This window comes from Ursus maritimus, unplaced genomic scaffold (genome assembly GCF_017311325.1).
Source record: "Ursus maritimus isolate PB19 unplaced genomic scaffold, ASM1731132v1 scaffold_35, whole genome shotgun sequence".
Lineage (NCBI taxonomy): Eukaryota > Metazoa > Chordata > Mammalia > Carnivora > Ursidae > Ursus > Ursus maritimus.
Window position 1 is genome coordinate 16,577,919 of NW_024426119.1, and position 25,076 is coordinate 16,602,994.

At 43.1% G+C, this 25,076-nt stretch overlaps 1 protein-coding gene across 1 annotated transcript; it reads right to left on the bottom strand.

The window, feature by feature from the left end:
- Positions 1 to 269: 269 nt before the first annotated feature.
- POLR2M (RNA polymerase II subunit M) lies at positions 270 to 9,918 on the bottom strand. Its single transcript, XM_008706070.2, has 4 exons — positions 9,810 to 9,918; positions 6,981 to 7,628; positions 4,178 to 4,382; positions 270 to 2,407 (listed from the first exon to the last, which is right to left on the bottom strand). The coding sequence occupies exons 1-4, from the start codon at positions 9,842 to 9,844 to the stop codon at positions 2,261 to 2,263; spliced, it is 1,035 nt and encodes a 344-aa protein (XP_008704292.2). The 5' UTR covers positions 9,845 to 9,918; the 3' UTR covers positions 270 to 2,260.
- Between the last annotated feature and the right edge of the window lie 15,158 nt (positions 9,919 to 25,076).

Genomic DNA, 25,076 nt, shown 5'->3' on the forward strand with positions numbered 1-25,076 from the left:
ATTGAAATTAAGTCTTACCTTATACAACATCCCCAGATAAATTTGAGATGGATTAAAAATTTCCTTTTCAATTAAATATAAGTATAAAAGTGAAATTTTTAAAAAGTCCTAGAAGAAAATAAAGATGGATCCATATCCATCCTCGGGCCAGGGAAGGCACACTCAGGCATAACCGCGAAGGTGGACTCCTAAAGAAAACGTCTACAGCAGAACTGTGTTAAAAGAAAATAACACACTAAAACAAGAACATATGACAAAAGCTGGACGTCTTAGTTCATCAAGAATTTATAGACCAATAGAAACAGCACACTCTTCAAGAAAATACAGTTAAGATATGAATAAGCAGTGCGCCAAAGAATGACCATAAATGGGCAATAAACATGAAAAAACGCTCACCATCATTAAGCAAAGAAACAAATTTTAAAAATCATCCTTTCCTGTAATTATTCGGTTTGCAAACACTTTAAGCAGCACTTTGCAGTTCTGGGAATTTGATATTGCTCAGAGGAATATAAAGGGACACAACCTTTGCGGTGAGCGATACAGGTCAGGAATCTTGAAAACTTAACCTATACTCCCAACTAGCAATTTCACTTCTAGAAAGGTATCTTCTGGAAAGAAATCATTTTTGTACAAATGTGATTATCTTTTAAGATGTTGATCACGTTGTTGTTTACAGTTTACATGGTAACAATCAAACTGTTAATAAGTTGATTTTAAAAGTTACGGCACACCCATAAAATTGAATATTCTGTGGCTATCTACAATGCAAAATATCTGTTAGGGGAAAATGTTTACCATACATGGCACAGACTGTGAAACAATGTACAGTATGATTGCATTACGGAAAATTGAAACGTATAGAAGAGAATGTAAGGTCCACAAACCCAAACCTTCACAGAGGCACTCTCTGGGTGATCGGACTACGGGGGACTGTGTGTCCACGCGTGGCAGCCCTTCCACATTACTTGGCTTTCCAGAAATCTATTATTTTATTTTCTAAAGAATACTTTTATGTTGTGAAATCCATTTACTATTAGTTTTTAAAAAGAGAAATAATGAATTTGTTAGCTCAGTGTATTTTTACATTTTCAGAGGGAGAGGATGGGAGGGGGATGGAAAGCCGTAGCCACACCTGGAAGTCCATGCTAGAGAACGGAGCCCTTCCTAGCACTCCTAAATGTGTGTGCAGGAAAATGTCATATATGAGTCTCTTTTAGAGCAAGTTAAACTTAATTAAGCACCCATAAAACATCACCATTAACATTGTAAAGTTGCTCTAATATTTTATTCTTCCTTTCAACACTGTTTAAAATCTCCAACATATTAAAGAAATCTCTGAGAATAACCATGTAATCCTTTAAAATTACATAAGTGTGTATACATATGAGATTGAGATTTCTGTAGCCTAAATATGCCTCTGGGGGGGGGGCAATACATTGACAATTCAATTGTAGCTTAAAAAAACAAATTGGTTCTCTTACCAAACTGAACCTGTCACCTCTTAGAGCAATGAATTCAAGTCAGGTCAAGCCTAAGAACAGCTCCTCCCTTCACCTACAGTCACCCTAGACTTTTCCTATACGTCATGTGGCTCTGGGCAAATCTGATCATCCAGAAAGACCGTCCACCCTCCAGCACCAACTAAGAGTACTCCTATTCCTAATCAGAAGATAACATTTTTCCTACGGGAAGACAGAAGAGGAAAACAAACATTTCAGAACTGAGTGTCTTCCCAGGTATTTCACATCCAACACTGCGTTAACCCCATGCAAACATGCACACAATTCTCTAGACCGCTCCCTTCACTACTCGACAAAGGAGGGAGCTTTACGTTCCTCATTCATGTTAGGCGATGCCTGGGCCAACCAAATATTTCACTGAAAGACATGTAATAAATGCTACTCCACAGAGGTAAAAATCAGGACAAGAGCAGTTACCTGCTTCGTTTGGCTTAGAGGAAAACATACTGTGCTTACTACGTACTGAAATGTCAGAACACCACACAACAAACTGCAAAACTTTAATACGATATGGTTAAAACACAATATTCAAATATTAAACTTTTTAAGCACATGAAAGCCATCTTCTGAAAGACAAACTGGGCTATTTTTACAGCTACCTTTGTGTAACTTTAAAAAATTCCTTCCCTCGACAATGTCTGACACCGATCTTGATACTCATTTGAAAGTCTGATGTAAGATCAGAACAACTCAACAGCCAGAGATTTCGGTGACGATCCCGAAAGATATGCCCATCTTCAGAATTCATCTCCAGAGGACTGATCGTCGTCTTCATCCCTCACTTCTCGGTACCTCCTCGAGGTCTCCCCTTCTGGATTATAGCTCAGCATCTTAACGTTCAGTCTTTCAGCTAACTTTTGTGCTGCGAGTTTGGCTTGCATCTCCTTTAAAACAAAATCAAAGCAAGACATTACACATTCACATCCAATAGGAAGTCATTTAAAGAGTCATCAAAGAGAAGTGGAAATCAAGGGGCATACGGCTCCCCTCAGTGCTCTCTCCAGCAGCGTGCAAGTCTGAGGTTGTGCCTACCACAGATGGGGGGGGGAGGGCAATGCTGGTGAGGGCTACTAGCCGGCCGCAGTCGTGGTCAGACTTCCATTCAGAGACAACAGTGCACTGAAATACCCCAGCTCTCCGTGGGAAACGGAGTAACCCGCTGAGCAATGCGACAGTTATAAACATGGACAGATTTTTTAAGTATGCGGACACATGCTCGTGCACACACACACTCACGGAGCAGTTTCAACTATCAAATATCAAAAATCACTAATGCTGTGTTGATTCTCCAAAAAAGAATCTTCTTTCCTAGATGAAATATGGCTTTTAGGCTTGAGAGTTACATTTCAATGTCTGAATGAAATCAAGAAACCAATACTTTTAAAAAGCTGGCTATTCCTCTCCAAATTAAGTTCCCATGAAAAGTACTACATGACAGAAAGTCCAAGTAGATTTTAGACACCGGCAATGCGCTCACGGATACTGAAGGACAGGACTACAGACTGAGGGCAGGTGGCAATGCCCGTTTTTAATCTGGCTCTTCGCTTTTCTCATGCTTTTGCCCCTACAACTTGAACCTTTGTGTCCTTCCCCTCAGGCCATGAACATCCTGCGGAGGTAGGACTGAAGCGGGAGCTAATAGCACTCTGCTAAGGAAACTGATTTCAAAGGAGTTGACCTCAACCTAAAGATATCTTAGGACAGGCACTTAAGATCATGTAAACGATTTAAAAACCAATTCCCCACGGGTGCAGTCATAACCAGGCAGTAATACTTTAATACTCGAGGAAGAAAAACGGCTTTTGAAAAGGAGTGCCTTGAAAAGGCCAAGCCATGCCGAACGAACTTTCGTGAGAGGCCAAACTGAATAACAGCCTACTTTTGTCCTGACCGGTGTCTAGCACCTGATTAAAGTCTAGCTAAGCAGCACTAGGAGGCTGAGCTGCTGTTCTTGGGGTTCAAACTCTTACTATCGAAGTACATCGGATGCTTTCTTTTCTCCCTCCAGTCTTCACACCTATTTTCTCCCATCTCGTTATTCTGTACACAAACTGTCCATATACATGCTTAAGGTTCTGGGCAGAACTCCCAGGTCTTTGAAGTGCTGTACGAAATTAAGTCACTCAAAGTAGACTATTCTTCTGTGTTCCCAAGGGCCCGCAGATCACGCTTTTAAGCTCAGTATCCAAATGTCTGTTGGTAACACCACACTCCTCCCCCAGTTGTTAGGCTCTTCGCTGTCCGGCAGGAGACAGAGACCTGGAAACATTTCCCTGGTTCTTGGTTAGATTCTACCACTGAGAGCCTCTCGCCTGGGGTTTACAAGGTGGAAGACAGAGAAGCAAGGCTTCTTACAGCCTGATAGCACGGGCTTTAAGAGACTGGGGAATTTTGCAGTGGTCTCCCCCACATTTCCTGGCAAAAACCTCTCGGCTGTCGCACGTAGCTGTGATCATCTCCAGCTGTGTCCTGTGGTTCTAGCAACTTCCAGACTCTCAGAAAACTAGAGGCTCTCATCTGCGAGCTAACGGCACGAGCCGACCATTCCTCAAGCACCCCTTCTATTAAGCCCTGTCCTCTCTGAACTTCCTGGAGTACATTCTGTCTTAGCAGCACCTAATACACAGATAAGAATCATTTAAAACCCTAAATACCTCATAACTCTGTTTCTGCTGTTTCTGAAGTGCCAAAGATTCTTCCATGGAGAGCAGCTGTGCGGGCATATGGTGAAGTGGCAGAAGCCGGGCTGCCGTGATGTCATCCAGATGCTTCTTATCCCTGAGCCGCCTTTCTTCCGAGGAAATGGGAGACCCTCTTCTCTGCCAATGACTAGATGAATCACTTTGTTGTGAAGGTAATCTGAAGGAGGGAAAATGTGTTGTACCATCAGACTATTTTCTTTTTATAGACACATTTACAACATTCCCACACAGAAGCGGCCTTTAACCTTGGCAGTTAATTTTTCTACAAAGATAACAGTAAGGAGTTTACTAATATTTATATTCATAGAGAAAAATCCTTCCTGTTTTCAAACATATTTACCTCAGAAACAGGAGTATTTAAATTGGCACCTTTTTGGAGAGTAATAGGACAATCCACTCTTTTAACAAACAGGTAGGGGCGCCTGGGTGGCACAGCGGTTAGGCGTCTGCCTTCGGCTCAGGGCGTGATCCCGGCGTTATGGGATCGAGCCCCACATCAGGCTCTTCCACTATGAGCCTGCTTCTTCCTCTCCCACTCCCCCTGCTTATGTTCCCTCTCTCGCTGGCTGTCTCTATCTCTGTCGAATAAATAAAATCTTTAAAAAACAAACAAACAAACAAACAGGTAGACTGACAGACTCTTTGCATTATCCTTCACTCCTCCAAACTTACACTTGACCTGGAGCCATCTTTCCATTCAAAAAACATGCGCAAATGGGCTTGCTGTCCAGTAAAAGAAATAAACTTGTCAACAGTTTCCGTGCAACGGAATACCACACCAGTAACACTAAACAGAGGTGGTACACATACGAGGCATACTGGTACACTGGAACATAGAGGTAACCACCAGTTCTAACGGGAGACAGGGAGGTTGTTAGAAAAACTTTAAGAGTGAATTTTGAGGAGTCTTGGAATAATAAATGCTCACCACGTAAATGAGGGGAGGAGGGCATCCCAGCAGGGAGTGAGGGGTAACATGATGCAGCACAAAGAAGTTCAGGGAGTGGGTAGTAGAGGAAAGGCCGAGAGATAAGGCTGGCAAGTAGACCGGGCCCAGTCCTCAGCGAAGAGTTGTGTTCTAGGTAATGGGTTCAGATTTGCATTGGACGAATTTCACTCCGACAGCAGTGGAGAAGATGGACTAGAAGAGTTAAGACGAGAGTCCAGAACAGGCCTGTGATAGCCCAAGAGAGGGATGAGAGCTTTCACTTTGACAGAAGGATGAATATAAGAATAATTAGAGCTGAAAGTCAACGAAAAATATAATGTTGGTCTTTATAGCTGGCAGATACGGAGATGAAGCAAAAGACACCTTGGGGGGAAAACAAAGTGGTGGCGTTATGAATTTAGGAAATATGGGAGAAAGTCAGCATGGGAAGAAGAGTTCTATTCTGTAGAACACCCTCATAGGTTTCATAGGTAACTGGCCATGCAAATCTGAAGTTCTGGAAAGACCTAAGCTAGAGGGAGATGAAGGACAGCCACCAGCATCCAGGTAGTACATGGAGCCAGAAGGGCATGGAGGAGGCCAAAGGAAGAGCAGAAAAAGAGTCAAAGGCTGCACATACATGGAATCCCTCGATCCACACTTGCGGGCCCAGCTTTTCCCAATCTCCTCTAACTGCACAGCAGGCATCTGGCTCTCCCCACTCCCACTTCCAGCTAAATGACCACAGTAAAGAACGAGGATCCGCGTATCCTCTGACCGACTACATGATGCTTCTGGTTTTCTGTCTTCCCGGAAGTGAGGAAATACACATCACTGCACACAAGATGAGAGATTACTCACTTGGTACGTCAAGAGTACAAAGATTACTTTTTATTGCTAACTAAAAATTAATGTAATATAATCCTGGTGTTTCTAACGAGAAGAAATAAAATGTTTTCAAGTTTAAAAAAATGGCAGGGTTTAACTTTAAAGACTCTTTATAATAATTCCCTGAAAGTTTTAGGTCTTTCTAACTAGAGGTTCTCGGCTTTTCGAGGAACAGTAACAGTGATTCCACTTCGTATATGATATTACATCCCGGGAAATACAGACAGGTAGGGTACCAGCGGCTACTCCCTGATGTGAATGTTACGTCTGCATACAAGTAAATAAAATTCTTTTCTCCTCTAAGAGCTTTTCTTTTTCTGGAGATCTCAGAAACAAAACTATGACAAGGAACTCAGAAGCAAGGTGAGTTTACCCCTCCTGCCTCCATCTGTTCTTCAGTTTCTTTAACCCTTCTTGGCTCCCTTCCCCCTCAAGCCGTTATGCTATAGTTCAATGTTCTTCCAAGTGTGTAGGCCTTGGGTTTTCGTCCAGATCCTGAACTCTCTGAGGAGCAGGACCTTTACTTCTGTGTCACCCCAGCACCAGCTGCTTACCTATAGTGAGCACACAACTATTTTTTGCTGATAAGTCCATCAGCTTCTAAAGCTGCTTTTCCCTTAGCTTACAGTCTAATCAAAGGGGGAGCTGCATACCAAAAAATTGTTCTGGAAAGTAGTCTTAATAAATTCTCTACCTCTGGGTTTAATATCAAATGTTGGCTAAGCAACCTGAAATTTAATACTTCACCTGCTATTTGAAACCTGTTCGATTATTTGGCTAAAAACCTAACATATTTTTCAACATGTATCCTCCATTCCAGCCAGGCTGTCTCCACAATATGCTCTTTGCTAACTGCAAGTGGATCCCACACAAAGTCCACGGAACTGAAAGCACTCTTCCGTATGTTCCTGCGACAGGCCTGTTTCTGATAGTACTTACACATTAGTTTTAAATTTATGTGGTGCAGGCACTGGGTTTTTGGCTCGAACTTCTAGCACTTCCATGAAATGCGGCTTCTTCTGTGCCCCACTACCAAGCCTTGCCAAGTTCTCAGCACTCCTGCTCTCTTCTGAGTGCTCTTCACCTGAGTCCACAATTGTGATCCTTCGTAACCTATCAATAAACAGGTTGTCAGAGCTGCTCGAATTCTCTCCTGCTCGACTTGCAATACGATGCTGGGGGAGACGCTCACTAGCTTCAGAAGAGGAAGGCACACTGGCTCTGCTGCTGGAAGCTGGGCACATGCTCGTGGCGTACGCAACCTCTGGAGCCTCTTCGTCGCTTTCCTGAGGAGGGTGTACAAGTCCCCGCTGTCGTTGGGTCATTTCAGATGACTTGATGTTACTTACAGAGGAAGAGCCACAAACTAATGACGAAGTATCAAGTATCTGGTCAGAATTCTGGGCCTTTTCTGTGTCCACATTAACAACCGCAATTGCTTTTTGCCTTAGCTTACAGTCTAAACTAACAGGATGAAACGGTCCACGTTTTCCTCTAACTTCTTCACATTCTGCAATGGCAGCTTTCAGTTTGGCAAAAGAGTCTAAGATCTTTTTACCTTTGTCGGGCAATTTGCAAATGAATTTTCTGTTAAATGGAAAAAAACAAAAACAAAACCACGTATCTGTTAGAGCCGTGTTTTTAAACTTGAGATATAAAGACAAAGCATTATCCTCGAAGGGACAAAAACTTATCTTTAAGTAAAAAATCTAATTTCCAACTGCCTCAAAACAGGAATGAAGTAACAGTCATTATCTCAATACCCTAAAAAAAACAAGGGGATGTAGGAAGAGTAAGGAATATCCCTCATTTGTCTAATTAGAATTTAAGCTAAAGTATTTTAAGCATATAATACTCTATAATACACTCCAAAACTCGCAGTTTTTCAAGTGTGACGTCCAAGACCTTCCTGGGGAGGGGAGGTGGATGGGTCTTAAGGTCAAAATTATTTTCATAATAATACTAAGCCATTATTTGCCATTTCCACGCTCCTTTTCTTATATGGGTACAGTGGAGTTTTCCAGAGGCCACATGGTATGTGATTTCATTGTTCTGATGGCTAATCATTGTGTATTCTTGTGTTTTAAAGATTGCTCAGGGGCGCCTGGGTGGCCCAGGCATTAAGTGTCTGCCTTCGGCTCAGGGTGTGATCCCAGCATTCTGGGATTGAGCCCCACATCAGACTTCTCCGCTGGAAGCTTGCTTCTTCCTCTCCCACTCCCCCTGCTTGTGTTCCCTCTCTCGCTGGCTGTCTCTCTCTGTCAAATAAATAAATAAAATCTTTAAAAAAAATAAAATAAAAAATAAAAAAATAAAGATCGCTGACCTATAATTCCTTTTTCTTTTTTTTTAAGATTTATTTATTATGAGAGAAAGAGGGGTGGGGGAGCATAAGTGGAAGAGGCAGAGGGAGAGGGAGAGAGAATCCCAAGCAGACTCCACGCTGAGTGTGGAGCCCAATTCGGGGCTCCATCTCATGACCCTGAGATCATGACCTTAGTGGAAACCAGAGTGGAACGCTTAGTCGACTATGCCACCCAGGTGCCCCTCTCACCTAACACACCAATAAACATCAGTAGATGTAACACACATAAAACAAGAGGTCCTTGGGAGACTCATTAAGCCTTAACAGTATAAAGGGGTCCTAAGACCAAAAAGTTAATTTGCTGCTACAGATTAAAAACCCATTCTCACAAAGTTAAAGTACTTGTCCCCACTAGAAAGCTCCCAAATGGTTATTTGTCCCTTTTGCTGAGTGACATAAGTTCCTTTTCAGATTCTCTTTTCTTTATCCATATAACAAATGGAAGGAAGATTACACCTCTGGCTCTCTATTCTTTCACACTACATTCCTTCCCACAGTTTCAACATTAACATCCCTCTCCACCTGAGATTCCTGTATGTTCTCAGCCTTCTCTCTCCAGATCCTCAAGACCACTACTCCAGCTTTTAAGTGCATATAATTAACTCTCCCCTCAACTCTGCACCCCCTAAGTTAAATAATCAACCTCAGAGCTATTTCCCAACTTTTCTCTCATTAGTGGCTCTCTATATAAGCTGGAAACTTCAGCCATCTCTTTCAACTACATATCCAAATTATTCCATGCCTGATCTAGTTTTCCCAGTCCCACAACTACCCTTCTATAACCCCCTTGCTGGAAACTTCTCTGAAAATATCCTCCAGCTGTCTTCGGTCTCTCATTCCTTCAAACCTTCTTGCACCAAGCTGCTAAATTAAGCTTCTTTAAAAATCACTTTCATGATATTGTTCCCTGCTAATAGTCGTTAAGTCAGCCAGCTGAATGAGAAACTTTTTCTGCCTAATATAGCACTCTATGTCCCATTCTTTCCCTTCCCTACAGGTCCCGTAAAAATAGGATCTAGAGATGAAATTGACAAGATGTTTTGGGCACAACAGGGGCGGCAAGGGAGGCGGGGGTACACAGGGATTTAGAATACAGACCCTCCCTGCAGGTAACCGTCACATTAGCTGGGTAATTAAAACCAACAAGGAACTAAGGGAACAGCTGAAACTCTTAAGCAGCCTTTTTAAGCACGCTAACCAGCCCCACCGGTACGTGCCAACGCAGGACGCGGTCGGCTTTATGGCTGGAGGCCGTCCACTCGGCCTGCGGGACTGGAACGGATCTGACTGAGGCAAGGTCACCTTCCAGGGAAGGGAACCCGATGTGGGGGAGGGGAAGGCACGCGTCCCAGGGAAACCGAACCGAAGAAGCCTGGCGGTGACTCGGCGGGACCCAAGCTTACTCGTTGCGCAAAAGTCTCTCCTGGCGCTTCAACATCTCCCGCAGCTCCGCCAAACTCCGCCGCGCCAAGTCCTCGGGAACTTGGGGCTCGAAGCCGCGGGGCGATGCGGCGGGCAGTCAGCTTCCTCGGCAGCCCTCGCTGCCGGCGCCGGATCCGCTGCCGGCGTGGACTCCGAGGTACGAGCGGGAGTCGCCATTTTCCCGGAAGAACAGGTCTTCTTCGAGCCGAATCGAGCTTTATTGAAACACCGGAAACAAACACAGGCAAAGAGAAAGGGGCGCTGGGAGGAGAGCGAAGGGGCGGAAGTCACGGAGGGTGGCGTCCCGCCCCGGCTGGGCGCGCGTTTGCGCCGCTTGTGTTTTCTCGGTTCGTCAGCTCTTCAGGTGTATTCAGAAAGTGTTTGCTAGCGCCACTGTGACCCCGACAAATATCCACGACTCCTGCCGTTGTGGAGTTTACCGAGGGGTGGAGGCAGGCAGACATTAATCAGGTAATGATGAAACAATATATTAGTAAGATTTGGTGTGGTCACCAGGGCAGTTGCCTCCGAGAAGTGACCTCGAAGTCGAAACCTGAGTGAAGAGTTGGTTAGCCGTTGGTGAAGTTGGGGGAATGTGCCGGACGGGGCCCGAGAGACTTTGGTCTGTGGTGCTGCCTCGTAGCCCAAGGCTTAGGAAGCCCTCAAAGTTGGAGGGAGCCTTAGGGACTATCAGCATTTCTTAGTGGGCCTCTGGCATTTGGAGCAGGACTTTTCTTCATTGGCGGCGCTCCCTCAGGCATTGCAAGACTTTTGGTGTTCGGCTTGCGCCCACTAGTTCCGTGGCACTCCCGACTCGGAACAATCTAGAACGCCTTTACCTCCCCCTCGGCCTGCCAGTACACACGCATTTCCAAAGGCCCACAAGAGATGGTGGTGGGAGGTGCTGGAGAAGCAGCTGAGAACTTCTCCTTCGTCATTCCCTGTTTAGGCTATAGAAAAACAGAGGCACAAAATGATTTATGTATTCCTAGGGCACAAAACTAGTAAGTGACAGCATCAGAGTTCACTCCAGTGCCCAGCTGCGCTTTCTACACCAGTTTGAAAATCTTCTTCGCTTATTGCTGTTCCCAAATGTGTAAAATTGTTAAAAAGGTTTTGTCAGGCTGTTAAGAAGAGTACAGCAGTGTCGTAAGCATCCCAAACAGCTTTCACCTTCGCTTTACAGTTCAACTACCAGAGTTGTGTCCCATAGGAAAGAATAGGAAGCATACAACAGTCACGACAGATACCAGTTGGGAAGTTTGGACACGCCCGTAACCTCCAACACCACCTCGCCATTCTTTGATATGGAAAATTTTAATTTTCACGATCCTATGTAAAGTGCTGTAATAAACAGAGCAGTTCCCTCCCGGTCAGACAGAAGCTCTAGATAAAATCTGAAACTACTCCAGGGAGTACAGTTGAAGCCATTTCTGTATAGTCCCAATCTAGTCTATTCTGATCAGATTAATTCAAGTATCAAAATTCTCAGCATAAGCCCTGCTTTCAAAGACGTCAAGAACTGGCTCCAGGCAGCTAAATAAGAGACACTCGAGTAAGGCCTGAGTCAGGTAGTTGTCCCCTGGCAAGCTCCCCCAAAACCTCCCTCATCCTGTCCTTGGGCCACAGCTAGAGGCCTTTATTCACCCCACGGTGGTAGTAGTGAACCCCTTCTTCTTGTCCTGGGCTACAGGTGTTCTGGAAGCAAGGATGCCTTTCCCTCAAGACTCAGAATTTTGCTCCCGACTGTTTTCCTTTTGTGGAAAGCTGTCCCTTCTCCGTTAGCCCATTATAATTCTAATTCAAGCCTCATCTTCTCCCTGAACTTTCCTAGATTATTCCAACACCAATTGCTCTTTCTTCTGAGCGTAACTATACCCCTTCGAGCTCAAACCTCAGTATATGAAGCATATTATGTGTTATGCATGGTAATTTCTTTTTCCTTTCTAACAAAGTTGTGAAGTCAGGGAATTCTGTCAGGGAGTTATGTTTGTACTTTTCTGTCTCTCCTAATGCATACAGCAGATATTAGTTGATGGAATCTCCCACTCTCTTAATTTTTCTCACAGCCTTTCATGTCCCTCTTCCTCTTAATGAAATGTCCCTTTCCTGTATACAAATCTTAAGCATTTTATATAAATATCAACCATAATGATTGTGAGGATATTTTCAGTGGTATGGGATAGAATCTTTTATACAACCTAGCTTAGGATGTCAAGATGTCCTATTACAAATCTGAATTTCTAACAAGACCTACACAAACTGACTAGTTTTGTCACTAACCAAGAGGTTTGGCAAGTGAGGAAACCTCACCCTAAAACCAAAACCGACTATTTGCACTTCAGGATGAAAAGAGGGAAAATATTCTTTTATAATCCATCAAACAAAGGAGAGAAAAGTTTTAGAACACAGATTTTAACAGCAGTGTCTGGGGGAAATTATATAAAGTGGAGAAATTTAACAAAGGAACAATGAGTGCCATAGGTTTTAACTGTCTCCAGCCAGAACCAGGCAAATACTTGAAAAGAAATGGAGCCCACAAACCACAGGCAGCTAATCTCTGCTGAAGTTCCAATTGCATATCAAGAGCCCCTCTGTTAAAAATTGAATCTAGACAAGCATTTTTAGTTTTTGTTTTTTGGTTTCAGTGCCCTTTAAAAAAGTCTAAATCACTTTCCCAATGGTACCTGGACTAATCTCCAGAGTATTAATTACCCTCAGAATAAGCTAATGAATTTGATTATTAGCAAGAAAAATTCAAAATGAAAAATTCAAGGAGAGGACAATTTAATTATGTCAGGTGCTGCCAGGATGACTTAGCCATCCCATTGCCATCAAGCTGTTAAAGGTGTGGTTTGAATGCAGTTTAGAAGGACAAAAACGGGCGCCTGGGTGTCTCAGTTGGTTAAGTGTCAGACTCTTGATTTTGGCCCAGGTCATGATCTCAGGGTCCTGAGCTCAAGCCCTATGTGGCAGTGTGTCCTGGAGGGGGTGGGGGGAGGGCAGGGCATGGAGTGTGCTTAAGAATCTCTCTCCCTCTCCTTCTGTTCCTTTCCCCACCCCACCCCCATTCACGGGCATGCGTGCTCTCTCAAAAAGACAAAAACACTTGGGAAGGATCTCCATTTGTCCTTAGAGTTGAAGATAAAAATCAGAGATCATTTGTAAAATTGGTAGCATTGATCCTCAGAATCTCCAGGCTGCTCTTCTCTGTTTTCTCCCACTGGTTGTCGGGCCACAGAACTGGCCGTGGTATGCCTGGGGTCCACCAGAATGGCAACAAAACTATTTCCCATCCCACATGTTCTTCTTACTATGTGAATTTATCTCCTCCTCCTCTCAAGAAATGGGGTTGGTCTCCCTATCCTTGAATCTGGGCATGCTTATGACTGGAGCAAAAGTGATTTTTCTAGTCTTCATACTAAAAGGTGATGCAGCTTCTGTCTGATTTTCTTGGTGTACTTGCTGTTGGAACCCAGCCAATAAGCCAGCTATGCAGAAACCTGAGTTTGTGTGGGTATTTGGTGTTTGTCATCTTAAACTGGGGTTTCGGCCAAAAGGCAGCATTAACCACCAGATATATAAGTGAACAAACCTTTGATTCCCGCCCCCAACTGAAATAGTCTTCCAAGCTCCCAAACTGAGGCTTCAGACATTGTGGAGTAGAGACATCCCCACTAGGCTCTTCCTGTATTCCTGACTTACAGAATTCGGGGGCATAATAAAATGGTGGTTGTTTTATACCTTTAAGATTTAAGGTGGTTTGTTGAATAGCAGTAGTAACGGGAGCATTTATCAAGATTAATTCTGCCAACTATGATCTGGATCCAATCTATTTCATCTCCTTGGAGATCACATTAATTTGTTCATTCAATAAATAATTATTTATCATGTGTGAAACACTATTCTAGACTTTGGAGATGTAATGGTGAGTGAGACAGACATGTCTCCTGCCATGCTGAAACGTATATTCTATTAGATAGTAGTAAGTAGCACCTGGAGAATTAATACAGGTGGAATGATAAGGAGTGATTGGCTGGCTACCTTGATTGAGGTGACTGAGGGTGACTGAGGTTGGTTTTTCTGAGGAGGCACTTCACAAGCTGAGACCTGAATGACAAGCCATGGGAAAGTCTGACAGTAAGGCATCCCAAGTAGAGGAAAGAATAAATGCTAAGGCTCTAAAAGGAGAGGGAGCTCAGCATGTCCAAATAACAGACAAACAAAGGGCCAGGACTGGATCTTGCAGGGCTTAGACCAGGATATGGAGTTTGAATTTTGCTCTGAGAGAAATGGGAAGCCATCTGTTGTAGGCAGCCTCTAGGATGGGCTCCCAATGGTCCTGCCCTATTTTAATCCCTTTCCATTAAATGTGGAATGGACTTACTTCTAACAAGTAGAACACAGTAAAAAGTAATACAAATGGTGAAAGTGACAGGGTGTCACTTCTAAGGTTAGGTGGTAAAAGATTTGAACACATTTTACCAAAGGTGTACAAAGAAAAAATAATGTGAAAGTTATTTCTTAATTAGCCATGAAGAAAATGCAAATTAAAAACACCACAAGGGAGCCTGGGTGGCTCAGTCAGTTAAGCATCTGCTTTTGGCTCAGGTCATGATCCTGGGGTCCTGGTATCGAGCCCCACATCAGGCTCCCTGCTCAGTGGGGCACCTGCTTCTCCCACTCCCTCTGCTGCTCCCCCCACTTGTGCTCTCTCTCCCTCTCTCTCTCAAATAAATAAAAATTTAAAAACAAAAATATGGGATACTACAACACAATTATTAGAATCTCAGAAATGAGAAAGACTGACCATACCAAGTGTTGGAAAGGATGTGGGACAACTGGAACTACACTACTAATGGGAACATAAGATAATACAACTGCTTTGGAAAACAATTGGGTAGGTTCTGAAAACCTACCACATAACCCAGCCATTACTCTGCTAGGTATTTACCCAAGAGAAACAAAAGCATGTGTCTGTCTGAAGACCTGTATGTAAATGTTGATAGTGGTTTTATTTGTAATAGAAAACTGGAAACAACCCAACATCCATCACTAGGTGAATGGATAAACAAATCTTAGTATGTCCATACAGTTGAATACTGTCCTACATGCAACAACTTCAGTGAATCCCAGTTATACTGAGTGAAGCCAGGAAGAGTCCGTACTGTAGAATTCCATTTATATAAAATTCTGAAAGATGCAAACTAATCTTTAGTAACTGGAAGTAGATCAGTGATTGCCTAATGATGTGGGGTGACAGAGGCTGCAGGGAAGGATTATGAAAAGGTGGTAAAAAGCTTTTGGGGGTGATGGATATGTTCATTATCTTGATTGTAGCAATGGTTATATGAGTGTATTCATTTGATAAGTTGCACCTTATCCCATCGTACGCTTAAATAATGTCTGGTGCATGGCAGCTCTGTTATACCCCCAGTGAAGTTGTTAAAATTACCCCTCTGTCTTCCACCCTCTTCTCTGTTTTCAAGGGTAAGCTGCCTAAAAGACTTGTCTGTACCCTCTGACTCCACCTTCTCCACTCTCACCAGTGCCACGAACCCTTTCATGGGGGGCGGGGGTCAAACCCAAGGAGCAGGGTTTAGTCTCTCTACTCCTTGCTGCCTCTGACCTGTTGACCACTTCCTCCTTCTTACAACTCTCTCCTAACATAAATTCCATGCTACCAATCTCTCCAGGATTTTCAGCTCTGGTGTTTTTTGCTCTCGGTCTAGAATTAGAGCCAGTGTTAGGACCTTACTACCTGGATGTCCCAAAGGTTCCTCAGGTTCAACTCATCCAAAGCTGAACTTATGTTCCCTTCCCTAACCCACTGTTCCTTTTTAAAATTCCCACTGTCTAATGGCATCACCATCCACCTAGTTGTCCAAGCCAGAAACTAAGTATTCATACTCAGCTGTTCTTTTTCCTCAACACAACAGCCTAAAAAATACCTTCTTTGGATACTTCTCCCTCTTTCCACCCCTTTTAGCACCTCCCCACACACCCAGCATTGCCTTCATTGCCTCTGTTCAAATCCTTGAGTGAACTACTGTAACAGCTCCTAAAAAGTCTCCTTGTCCTGGCCTGATCTGTCCTTTCCTTCTAACTGCTACTGGATAGCTTTCTTCCTTAAAAAAAAAAATAATTTTCTTTCCTTCACTTGGAATACTGATGTGGGAAATACCAGTATCAATGTAGCAAAAACTGGAAGTGTTCAGTTCCATACTTGTTGGGCCTCTTAGCTCACGGAGATGGTCCTGCCCATGTTGGGATCACTGGAGAGTCTAGATGGGGAGCGCTGCAGGGGCACACGCAGAAGCATGCCCAGTCTCTCTGCCTAGGATTGACAGCGGTGTGTGTCCACAGTGGCAGTGGTAGGTGATGAAAGCATAAATGAAAAATGTAACCCAACTCCTGTCAGATGGCAGGAACTTGGGCAGCAGAATGATGGTTAATCCCACAAGAAAATGTAAAGGAGAGAATAGGCAGATATTTGAACCTGACAAAGTCATTGGGAACACAGTGGCCTATCCAGCCTGAGGGAAGCCATGGCCACAAGTTAGAGCTGTATAGCCATTGGGTCCTGTTAAGAGATAGTCATCTAATTCTGGGCCTCCTTTAACTGCAGTCAAGATATCAAGGGCTATTCAGTTTTCGAGGGCCATCTTTTGAATGTGAAATAAAAGACAGTCTGTTGTTACCTTGTAGGGACCAAGGGAGTCCAGATCTAGGGACAGTTTTTCTTAGCAAAGTTGTTGTCACCTCTGTGGCCTTTTTACCCAAATCAGTAGCCTGGTGTGAATCCGGTATCACCTTCCATTGGTTATTTTTGGGTGTAAAGATTTTTTTCCTTCGTTATTAACAAGCCAGTCCTGTGCATTTCTTGGTCTGAATAGACTAGACTTATGGACTTTATTGTTTAGACTGATAAAAGACTTAATATTTGTTTATTTTGTGCTGCGTGCTTGGCTGCACAGTTTACCAAATTGTTTCCTCTAGATCCTAAGGTCATAGCCTTTGATGTCCTTTGAGGTAAATTGCAGCTACCTCCTTAGGTAGGTGTATATAGCCTTAAGAAGAGTAATTTCAGGTCCATATTTGATTGGGGAGTTATGGCTTGATAATAATCCCCTTTTTTCCAAATTGCTCCATGAGCATATAGGACTAGGAAAGCATATTTGGAGTCAGTATAAATATTAATTGTTAAGGCTTTGGCAATTGCAGAGCACGAGTGAGCACTATACCATACCCAGCTTTTCTTATAATTTTTTCCATGAAGCTATTGTCATTAATATACCAACTGTCATTTGTATTTTCAATAGGGGCATCTTCTAAATCTGGTTGACTAGAATAAACGAGATCAATAACCTCTGAACAGTTATGCTTTATAGAAGTACGTTGGTCAGGTCCAGGCATAAGGGTAGCTGGGTTTAAAGGCTGACAGGTTTTAAGTGTTATTTCAGGCATATCTATAAGCATAACCTGGTACTTAATAAGTCGGCCTCCTATCATCTATTGGTGGCCTTTGGTCTCTAAGACATTCTGGATCTGATGTGAAGTCATCACAGTCAGGGACTATCCTGTAGTGAGCTTTGAGGCTCCTTTTACCAGTAGGGCTGCTATATGCTTGGCTAAATAAAGCCTTTGCAGTTGTACATCAATAGAGGTGGCTACTGGGATAAATATGACTATGAGGAATGAAACCATCAAGAAGCCCTTTTTGTTTGAGGTCCAGCATTAACAATATCCTAATTATAAGGAATCACTGAAAAGTGGGTGAAGACTTGTCAAGAGATAAGGGCATCCCCAAATTCATCATCCAATCCAATAATAAAGTGGGGTCATCCATTATCTCCACAAGCCAATAGTTAATGCTACAGAGTGGCGTATGCTCTGGCTTTCCACATAGAATTGGTCAAGGTGATAGTTGAGTTGTGCAGTTGTTGGGGAATCAATCCCATTTTCCAGTTCAAATAATCATGTGCCCATGGGGTCCTGTTATTAGCCCCACAGAATAAAAAGCACGAAGATTGTCTACATGAGCTAAAATGCAGTTTCTCTGAAGTTTACCTCAAGTTGTCTAGCTTAAGTAAACAACAAACATTTAAAGACAATCAGAACTAGGATTTAACATCCACAAAGGTGTGTTATTGAAATGTAATTTTTCTCTCTAAAATAACCCTCAGTTTTATCAGAGCCAAATCAGGACTAATTTATTTGAAAAAACAAAGTTCAGTTTTAACAAAATTGGCCTAATCATTTGCATAAACTCAGCAAGAATAATGATTGAACACACAGCTCTTTTAGAATCTGCTTTGCTGGAACTTTTTATAAGAATCTCTAGCTTGAATTTTTAGTAGCTTCTCCAGGCCAGAAGCCAAGCCAAGTACTTGCCATCAGACATGCTTGCAATACCTTTAGATTTGGGCAGATTCCTCTTCACGAGGTCCCCAGTATATCCTGAGGTTCCTGCACCTGCCAGGAAGTGACGTTCTTTACTCACCTGGTGAGGCTGCTGGGAACTCTGTAAGCAAGGTATCAGGCCAACATTTCCAGGGGGCTTTATGGCTCCAGGTTTCATAAAGTCAACCTTAGTTCCTGAAAGCTGTTTGGTCATATCTGAGTCTATGCATGTCTTTCTCAAATATGACATTCTAGTCAAAGCCTTGGTAAAAAAAAAAAAAAAAAACCAATGTTTCCAATGGTGTCCTGTTACAAGGAGAACAGACTCTTATTGAACTTATGCAAATGACTATGATTGCCATGGAAGAAAGAATACTTACTGAGACCTTTTGAAGTTTGGAGGGTTCAGGTAGAGGGAAAAGTTAAATGCTTCAGTTTGTTCACAAATGAATACTTTATCACGTTTTTGTAAGTCATAGAGACCTTAAGAGAAAGTTTCCTTAATCTGGAGGAGTAAACATTAGAGAACCAGCAATGTTTCAGACAAGAGCCACAAAACTTATAATCATCTTTTTTAGTTCATTTAACCCCATGTTACTAATTCTTGTTCAGTTTGAATGCAGCTTTTTAGTTAGTCCTGTAAATTCTTACCCATTTCAGTTTTAGGATTTTAAAGATATCGAATACCTGTATTTGTCCTAAAAGTCCTTTATATGAACTTCCTTGAAGATGAAACTGATTTTGCGAGATAATAAGAACAATTATAAATGACAGAAATTCAGAAATGGACATTGTTAATGATCTGATATGAGAGTTCATTGTGATGCGGTTGACAAGGAAACTCCGTTATTTCTCTAACCCCTAACTTCAGTGGCCAGAATATCAAGTGATGATGACCTTATACCAGAACGTGACATACCAAACAAACAAGCCTAACTAGTCAGTGAGATTTTGTTCATGATTAGATCTTGGGGAAGTTTGTTAAAACCTTAGAAAGTTTTAAAGCACATGCCTAAATAGGATTAGGGATGTCAAAGACCTGATAAAGGCAAAACATACAAACTGGTTTATCTGGACACGCAAAGAGAAAACAGTTATTTACATTTTCTTATCAAGAGCAGACCAACAATTCAAGAAAACTTGTCTTTCTGAACAGAGAGAAAGCAGACTTTCAGTTTTATACCAGTGTACTTTAAAATCCATTCATTTTGATCTTCGTCCATCCTGACCACACCTAAAATTCTGTTCCAAAGTTTTCCCTTCATAAACCTTCTGCAACTATCCTTTGCATTCAGATTTTGTCCCAGGCCATTTCTTTCCAAACAACCAGTCTCAGGACAAGTTTTCTTTTACCTTCAACAAAAATGCATTCCCATTCCGTATATCTTTCTTACATATCTTCTACTTTTCTACATACAGAGTTGTTTCCCTTATTTCCATCGGTCTTAATTACATTTAGCAGAATTTTGCACTCTTAGAAACCTTAGTCTCCAGTGAAGACTAAGTAGTAACTAGAATTGTTTAGAGGGCAAATTTATGAATCAGTTAAGCACAAAACATGTTTACCAACAGATTTAAATACCCTTAGTTTCTTTGCAATAAGTCAAAAGCACAAACCTACATCTAGTAATCAGTGACTTAGCACTTTATCCCACTTGGAAAAGACGTAGATGTCCAACGAATCTAATCCCATTTATCATCCAAGCAAAACTTTAAAGTGTCAGGTTACCAAAGACTATCTTAACAAGTACCCATGAAGGGGCGCCTGGGTGGCACAGCGGTTAAGCGCCTGCCTTCGGCTCAGGGCGTGATCCTGGCGTTCCGGGATCGAGCCCCACATCAGGCTCCTCCGCTATGAGCCTGCTTCTTCCTCTCCCACTCCCCCTGCTTGTGTTCCCTCTCTCGCTGGCTGTCTCTATCTCTGTCGAATAAATAAATAAAATCTTTTAAAAAAAAAAAAAAAAAAGTACCCATGAAAACTTTGACACAGACAATTACCCGTCATTTCAAATCATCTTTTTGCTAACAAATTGCAGCAGAGATGACACGAGCTTGTTTGACCTTCAGCAAACCTCGATAGAATAAAAGTTTCACTTTTACTGTTGATAACTTGAAAGACATGTCTATCTTAATTAAACCAACAAACTTAACTCGCTTTAAATATTGAATTATGGTCCATTTGAATCCTCCCCATTGTCAGTTTTTACCTGAGACACTGGTGGGGAAATCTGGAGTAGGTGGTGTTAGGTCCAGGGGGTGCTTTTCTTGCTCCCTGACAGTAAAGGGAGAAGAAGCCATGATGCCTGAGGCACTGAAGATGGTCTAGAAGCCAGTTATGCAGGCCACACCCAAGGTGGTGTGGAAAGGAAGAGGGGAAGACAGACAAAGTGCAGCCTGAAGGCAGAGAAAGGGTTCCCGGTTCTAGAGCTCATCAGCTCCAACAGAGGAGCAGACGCCATGTTTTCCCACCAACAAGGGGGAATAGGCCGTCCAAGTCAGGCTGGAGAAGACAGGGAATTTCCCAGAAACAAAGGCAGTTTCGGCAGCTGCTTGGGAATATTCCTTAAAGTCCCCGTCCCGAGGGAGACTAACCACAGTTGGCTCCAGTTATAGCCATTAACCCGGGAAATGAGTCAGAAGACCCCGCATCTATTAGTAAGAACAGTGAGAGAGAGAGAGAGAGTGTGTATGTCAGAGTCCCCTTTGCTGGGGATGGTCTGTGTTTCTTCCAGCAACCTGGGTTTATTCAGAGGAGTCCTATTTAGATCATTATCATCCAGTATGTCAGGAGGGGGTTTGCTAACCAGACACATTCAGACAAACAAATTCTGCCCTGTTTCCTGCAGAGGAGATCTAAGTGACAGATCCTACTCTGAGGCCATGCAGTGTTAAAGGAGCTCAGTCCTTGCCTAAATTTTGCAATCTGAATTGTTTCCAGTGGGTTAAAAGGCACCCCAAGAGAGAATCCTTGGGGACCAAAGAAGCCTACTGAGGCCATGCTCCCAGAAAAGTAAAGAATGTCCATTACAGCATCCCCCTGACTCCTGGGTGGCGTCCCACGAAGGATATGTCAGAGGTTCCCGTGTGTCAAAAGCGACTGGAGGCGTCCCTTAAGCAAGACATCGCTATTGATCACAATCCTGCCTTCCCGTGAAGGCATTCCTGCCATAAAAGGCCCATAGGAGGGATGCCAGCGTCTCTCCCCAACCCCATCGCATCCTAGGCTGCCGATAGGTGCCTGGTGAATGGACTGAAATACCCATGCTGTGCCATCATATGCTCTGAAGGTTGCATATTGCCCTGCCATTTTAACCCATGGGAGATACTAGAAAACTTTTACAAGGGAAAATTACCCAATTTTGTATCTTTAATAGTTAGTAGAGGACATTGACAGAAAACAGTAAAGATGGAAATCCATCATGATCTAAGTGATATCCCAATACCCGTGGTCTTTACAGCCAACTTCCCTAGGAAATGGTCCCTGTTGGGTTTTAATTCAGTCGGGTACTGGTTTTGGCCAGCTCCCAGTGGAGTCCCCGTGGCCGGAAGCAGCTAGACCAGGGATGTGAAGGGGATCACATTAGATCAATCAGGAGGAAACCTTGCATGGGAGTCTTAAGATTGGCAGCTGTGCTAGTCACTTAGGTGGCTGTCCCATGCCCAAGACAGACAACTTTGTATAAGGACAGGAATAAAAAGAGGATGTCAGGTTTCTAGGTCTTATTATCTTTCTGGCGAGGGTACTCACTTCCCACCAAAAGGGAGTCTTTCTCCTCCCCGCAGAGTAACCATGGGGCTAGAGGATTGCAGCCTGAGGAGTCGGCAGGAAGGTGTTCCAGTAAGACCGTACTCCTTGAAGAGCCCCTGGAATGAGAATAATGGGAGAGGAGAGAAAGTACTCACCAAGTTTGCACTGCGGCTCAGAGTCCAGATGAGCTTCTGGACTCAAAGCCCCACGTTCGGGTGCCATGTGATGTAGGAAAGATGTTAGGGTTCAAAGCTGACGGCTAAGAAAGAATTCTTGAGATGTCTTTGGTGCAAAAAGGTGATTTTATTAAAGCACGAGGACAGGACCCGTGGGCAGAAAGAGCTGCACCGGGGTCATGAGGAGTGGCCCATTATATACCCTCAAGTTGGGAGAGGGTTAGGGATAGCGTAAGTCTCTAAGGAATTTTGGAAGCAAGGTTTCCAGGACTTTGAGGGGGCTAGCTATTGTTGGGAAAAGGTCATTTATTACTGTCTAATGAAACCTTAGTCATGAGACCCTTCAGATGTATATCGGTGGGCCATATGCTTGGGGGATGATTGCCAACATGTATCTTGGGGGGGGGGGTTCGAGATAAAGGAAGCTTCCGAAGGAATTGTTATACATTAAAGTAGATTTACAGGATCCTAGTTGGTGGGGTGGGGGTGGGGGAGGTCAGGCTAGGATTGCCTTTTGCACTTAGTAAAGTATGAACGTTGAGGTGGTTGAGTCCCTAGAGGAATGTCACTCTGCCTGTTTCAAGGGCTTGTCTGTCAATGGGCTGTAGAGAGTAAGGAAATTTAATCATTTTTCTTCTGCCTTTGTTTCCCACATCAGTTTTCCTCTGGCTCTCCAGCCTGCTGCCTACCTGCAGGGATTGTCACGTGAGCCCAATCCCTTTTTCTGAGATTCATTTTAAGGAATTGGCTCCCATGATTATCTACACACATGTGCTACTGCATCTGTCTCTCTGACGAACCCTGACTGGTACAGAGCCCGAGAGCATCAGACTGTTAGGAACATCAAGGGTCCGTCATGACTTCAGGGGAAGAGGGCTGACTGAGGAGAGGGAAGGCTGGCCTTTGCTGTGCCACTTGCTATGTACTGGGCATGTGAGGAAGACATGGGAACCAAGAGTCATAAACAAGTTTGAAGCAAATTTTATTTTCTTTCGTGTGTTTTTTTTTTTAAGCATTCATTTGGGAATGGCACATGCTGAACTTTAAACCATAGCAGCCACAGCTGATGAAAAATTAATAAAGAATGGTAAACCTTAGACTTCATTGAACAGTAATGGCTGACATCTGTGTACCGTTCATCAAACCTGCTCCTCCGGTCAGTCCCCACACTGCTTTCTCGGGTGAGTAGAGCACTGGAGACTAGCCCCACTTTGCAGAGGGAGGCACGAGTGCTGGGACCTCCTGCCACTCGTCCTGCAGCCTCATCTGTCTGTCCCTTAGCACAGAACTTCGCAAATAACTGGCAGGAGCCTGGCCAGTTAGGGGAGAGAAATACAGAAGGCAAAGGGAAGTGGAATCAGGCATGAAAAAAGCAGAGTGAAAAAAAGGAAAAGAAAGGAACTGGTAGGGAGGGAGACAGAACAGTGGAAGGGACAGTAGGGATAAAGTTTCTCTGCACAGAAATCAGAAACAAAAGCTTCATCGGAAGCCTTATGCTGAGAAATTCCCAGATAAATTCTTCATTTCCCTTCCAGCTCTAAAATTCTGTTCTACAAAATGTCACATTTTCCCTCTTTGTATTTTACTGTGATCCCACTGCAACAAAAGATTTTCCTCAGCTACCCAGGGGCTTAGGCTGTAAAGTGCATGTACTCCACACTAAAAGTAAATTCTTGCATTAGTTATCCAAACTGTTTGAAATGAGGAACCAAATTTTCAACTCCTATCTCCCTCTTTATCAGCAAATAGTAATTTAAAGCCATTTACCAGGGCTGTGGTTCCCGGGTAACAGACTGTGGCCTATTAAAATTAATCCCGACAGAAGATCCTTGCTGCTTTCTCCAAGCACATTCAGGCCGTTGGTTTATGAACAGGATGAACAGACGGCCCATCCCAGAGGGCTTGAGGGAGGAAGCGCGTTAAAATGGACGCCTGCATCTTTGTTTGCTCAGCTGCTTGGAAAAACTAAGACTGAGGGAAATGGGATTAATCAAGGGGGCAGTTGCCCATGGAAAAAAAATAGGAAGATTCTGGTGAGAAAATCCCAGCCAAATAAGGTTCAAGTTGAAGAGAAAGAATTCTTTTCTCTTCAGACTTACACATGGCTGAGTGTTATTTGGTGACAAATCTCCCATTTCTGGCCACCACAGTGTTTTATGATGTTTGAGATAGTGTGGGAAGAGATATTTTAGGGGAAAAATAATTAAATGTTGATTCTCAAAAATTTCAAGTAATTTTACCTTTAACAAATTTAATGAGGATTATTGGTTAGATATGTGATTATGATTGAATAACATCTTTCTGTGATTTTTTTCATATGAACAAACTCAAGAACCAGAAAATAATGTTCTTGTAAGATCACATACACTGATCTGTGGTACAGACTATATAGACATTGTAGCTGAGGCCCCTCCTCTCAGTTTAGGAGAAAGAATCTTGTCAGAATCAAGACAGGCTCTTGATTTAAAATATCTTCCCCTCCCCTTGACTTATTTCACTTCCCTTTGACACACGGACTGAAATTCCAGCAATAAGATTACTAGGTTAACAAGGATCTTCCTTTGAGACCATAGAGATTTCTAAAAGGGTTGTGGCCTATCAGCCATTTACACCTGAGTACGAATTGGTTCCAAACAGCTGTCTGACAAAAGGCCAGCGAAGGTGATAACCTACACTAAAAGAGTGGAATTTGATAGAGCAAGGGAGGAAATAGAATTTCGAGCAATCGGAGAGGAAGAGTAGACCACAGAGAGTATTACAACAGGGTTTACATAGCAGGAAGACCCCAGAGGACCTCCTATCCAGGATTGGGAAGATACGGAGAGCAGGCAAAAAGGAAGAATGTCAGAACCAAACTTCGCTTGGAATTGGTTCAAATTCCATGCTGGAGGGCAGACCTCCTGTATGTGCATGGACCTTGT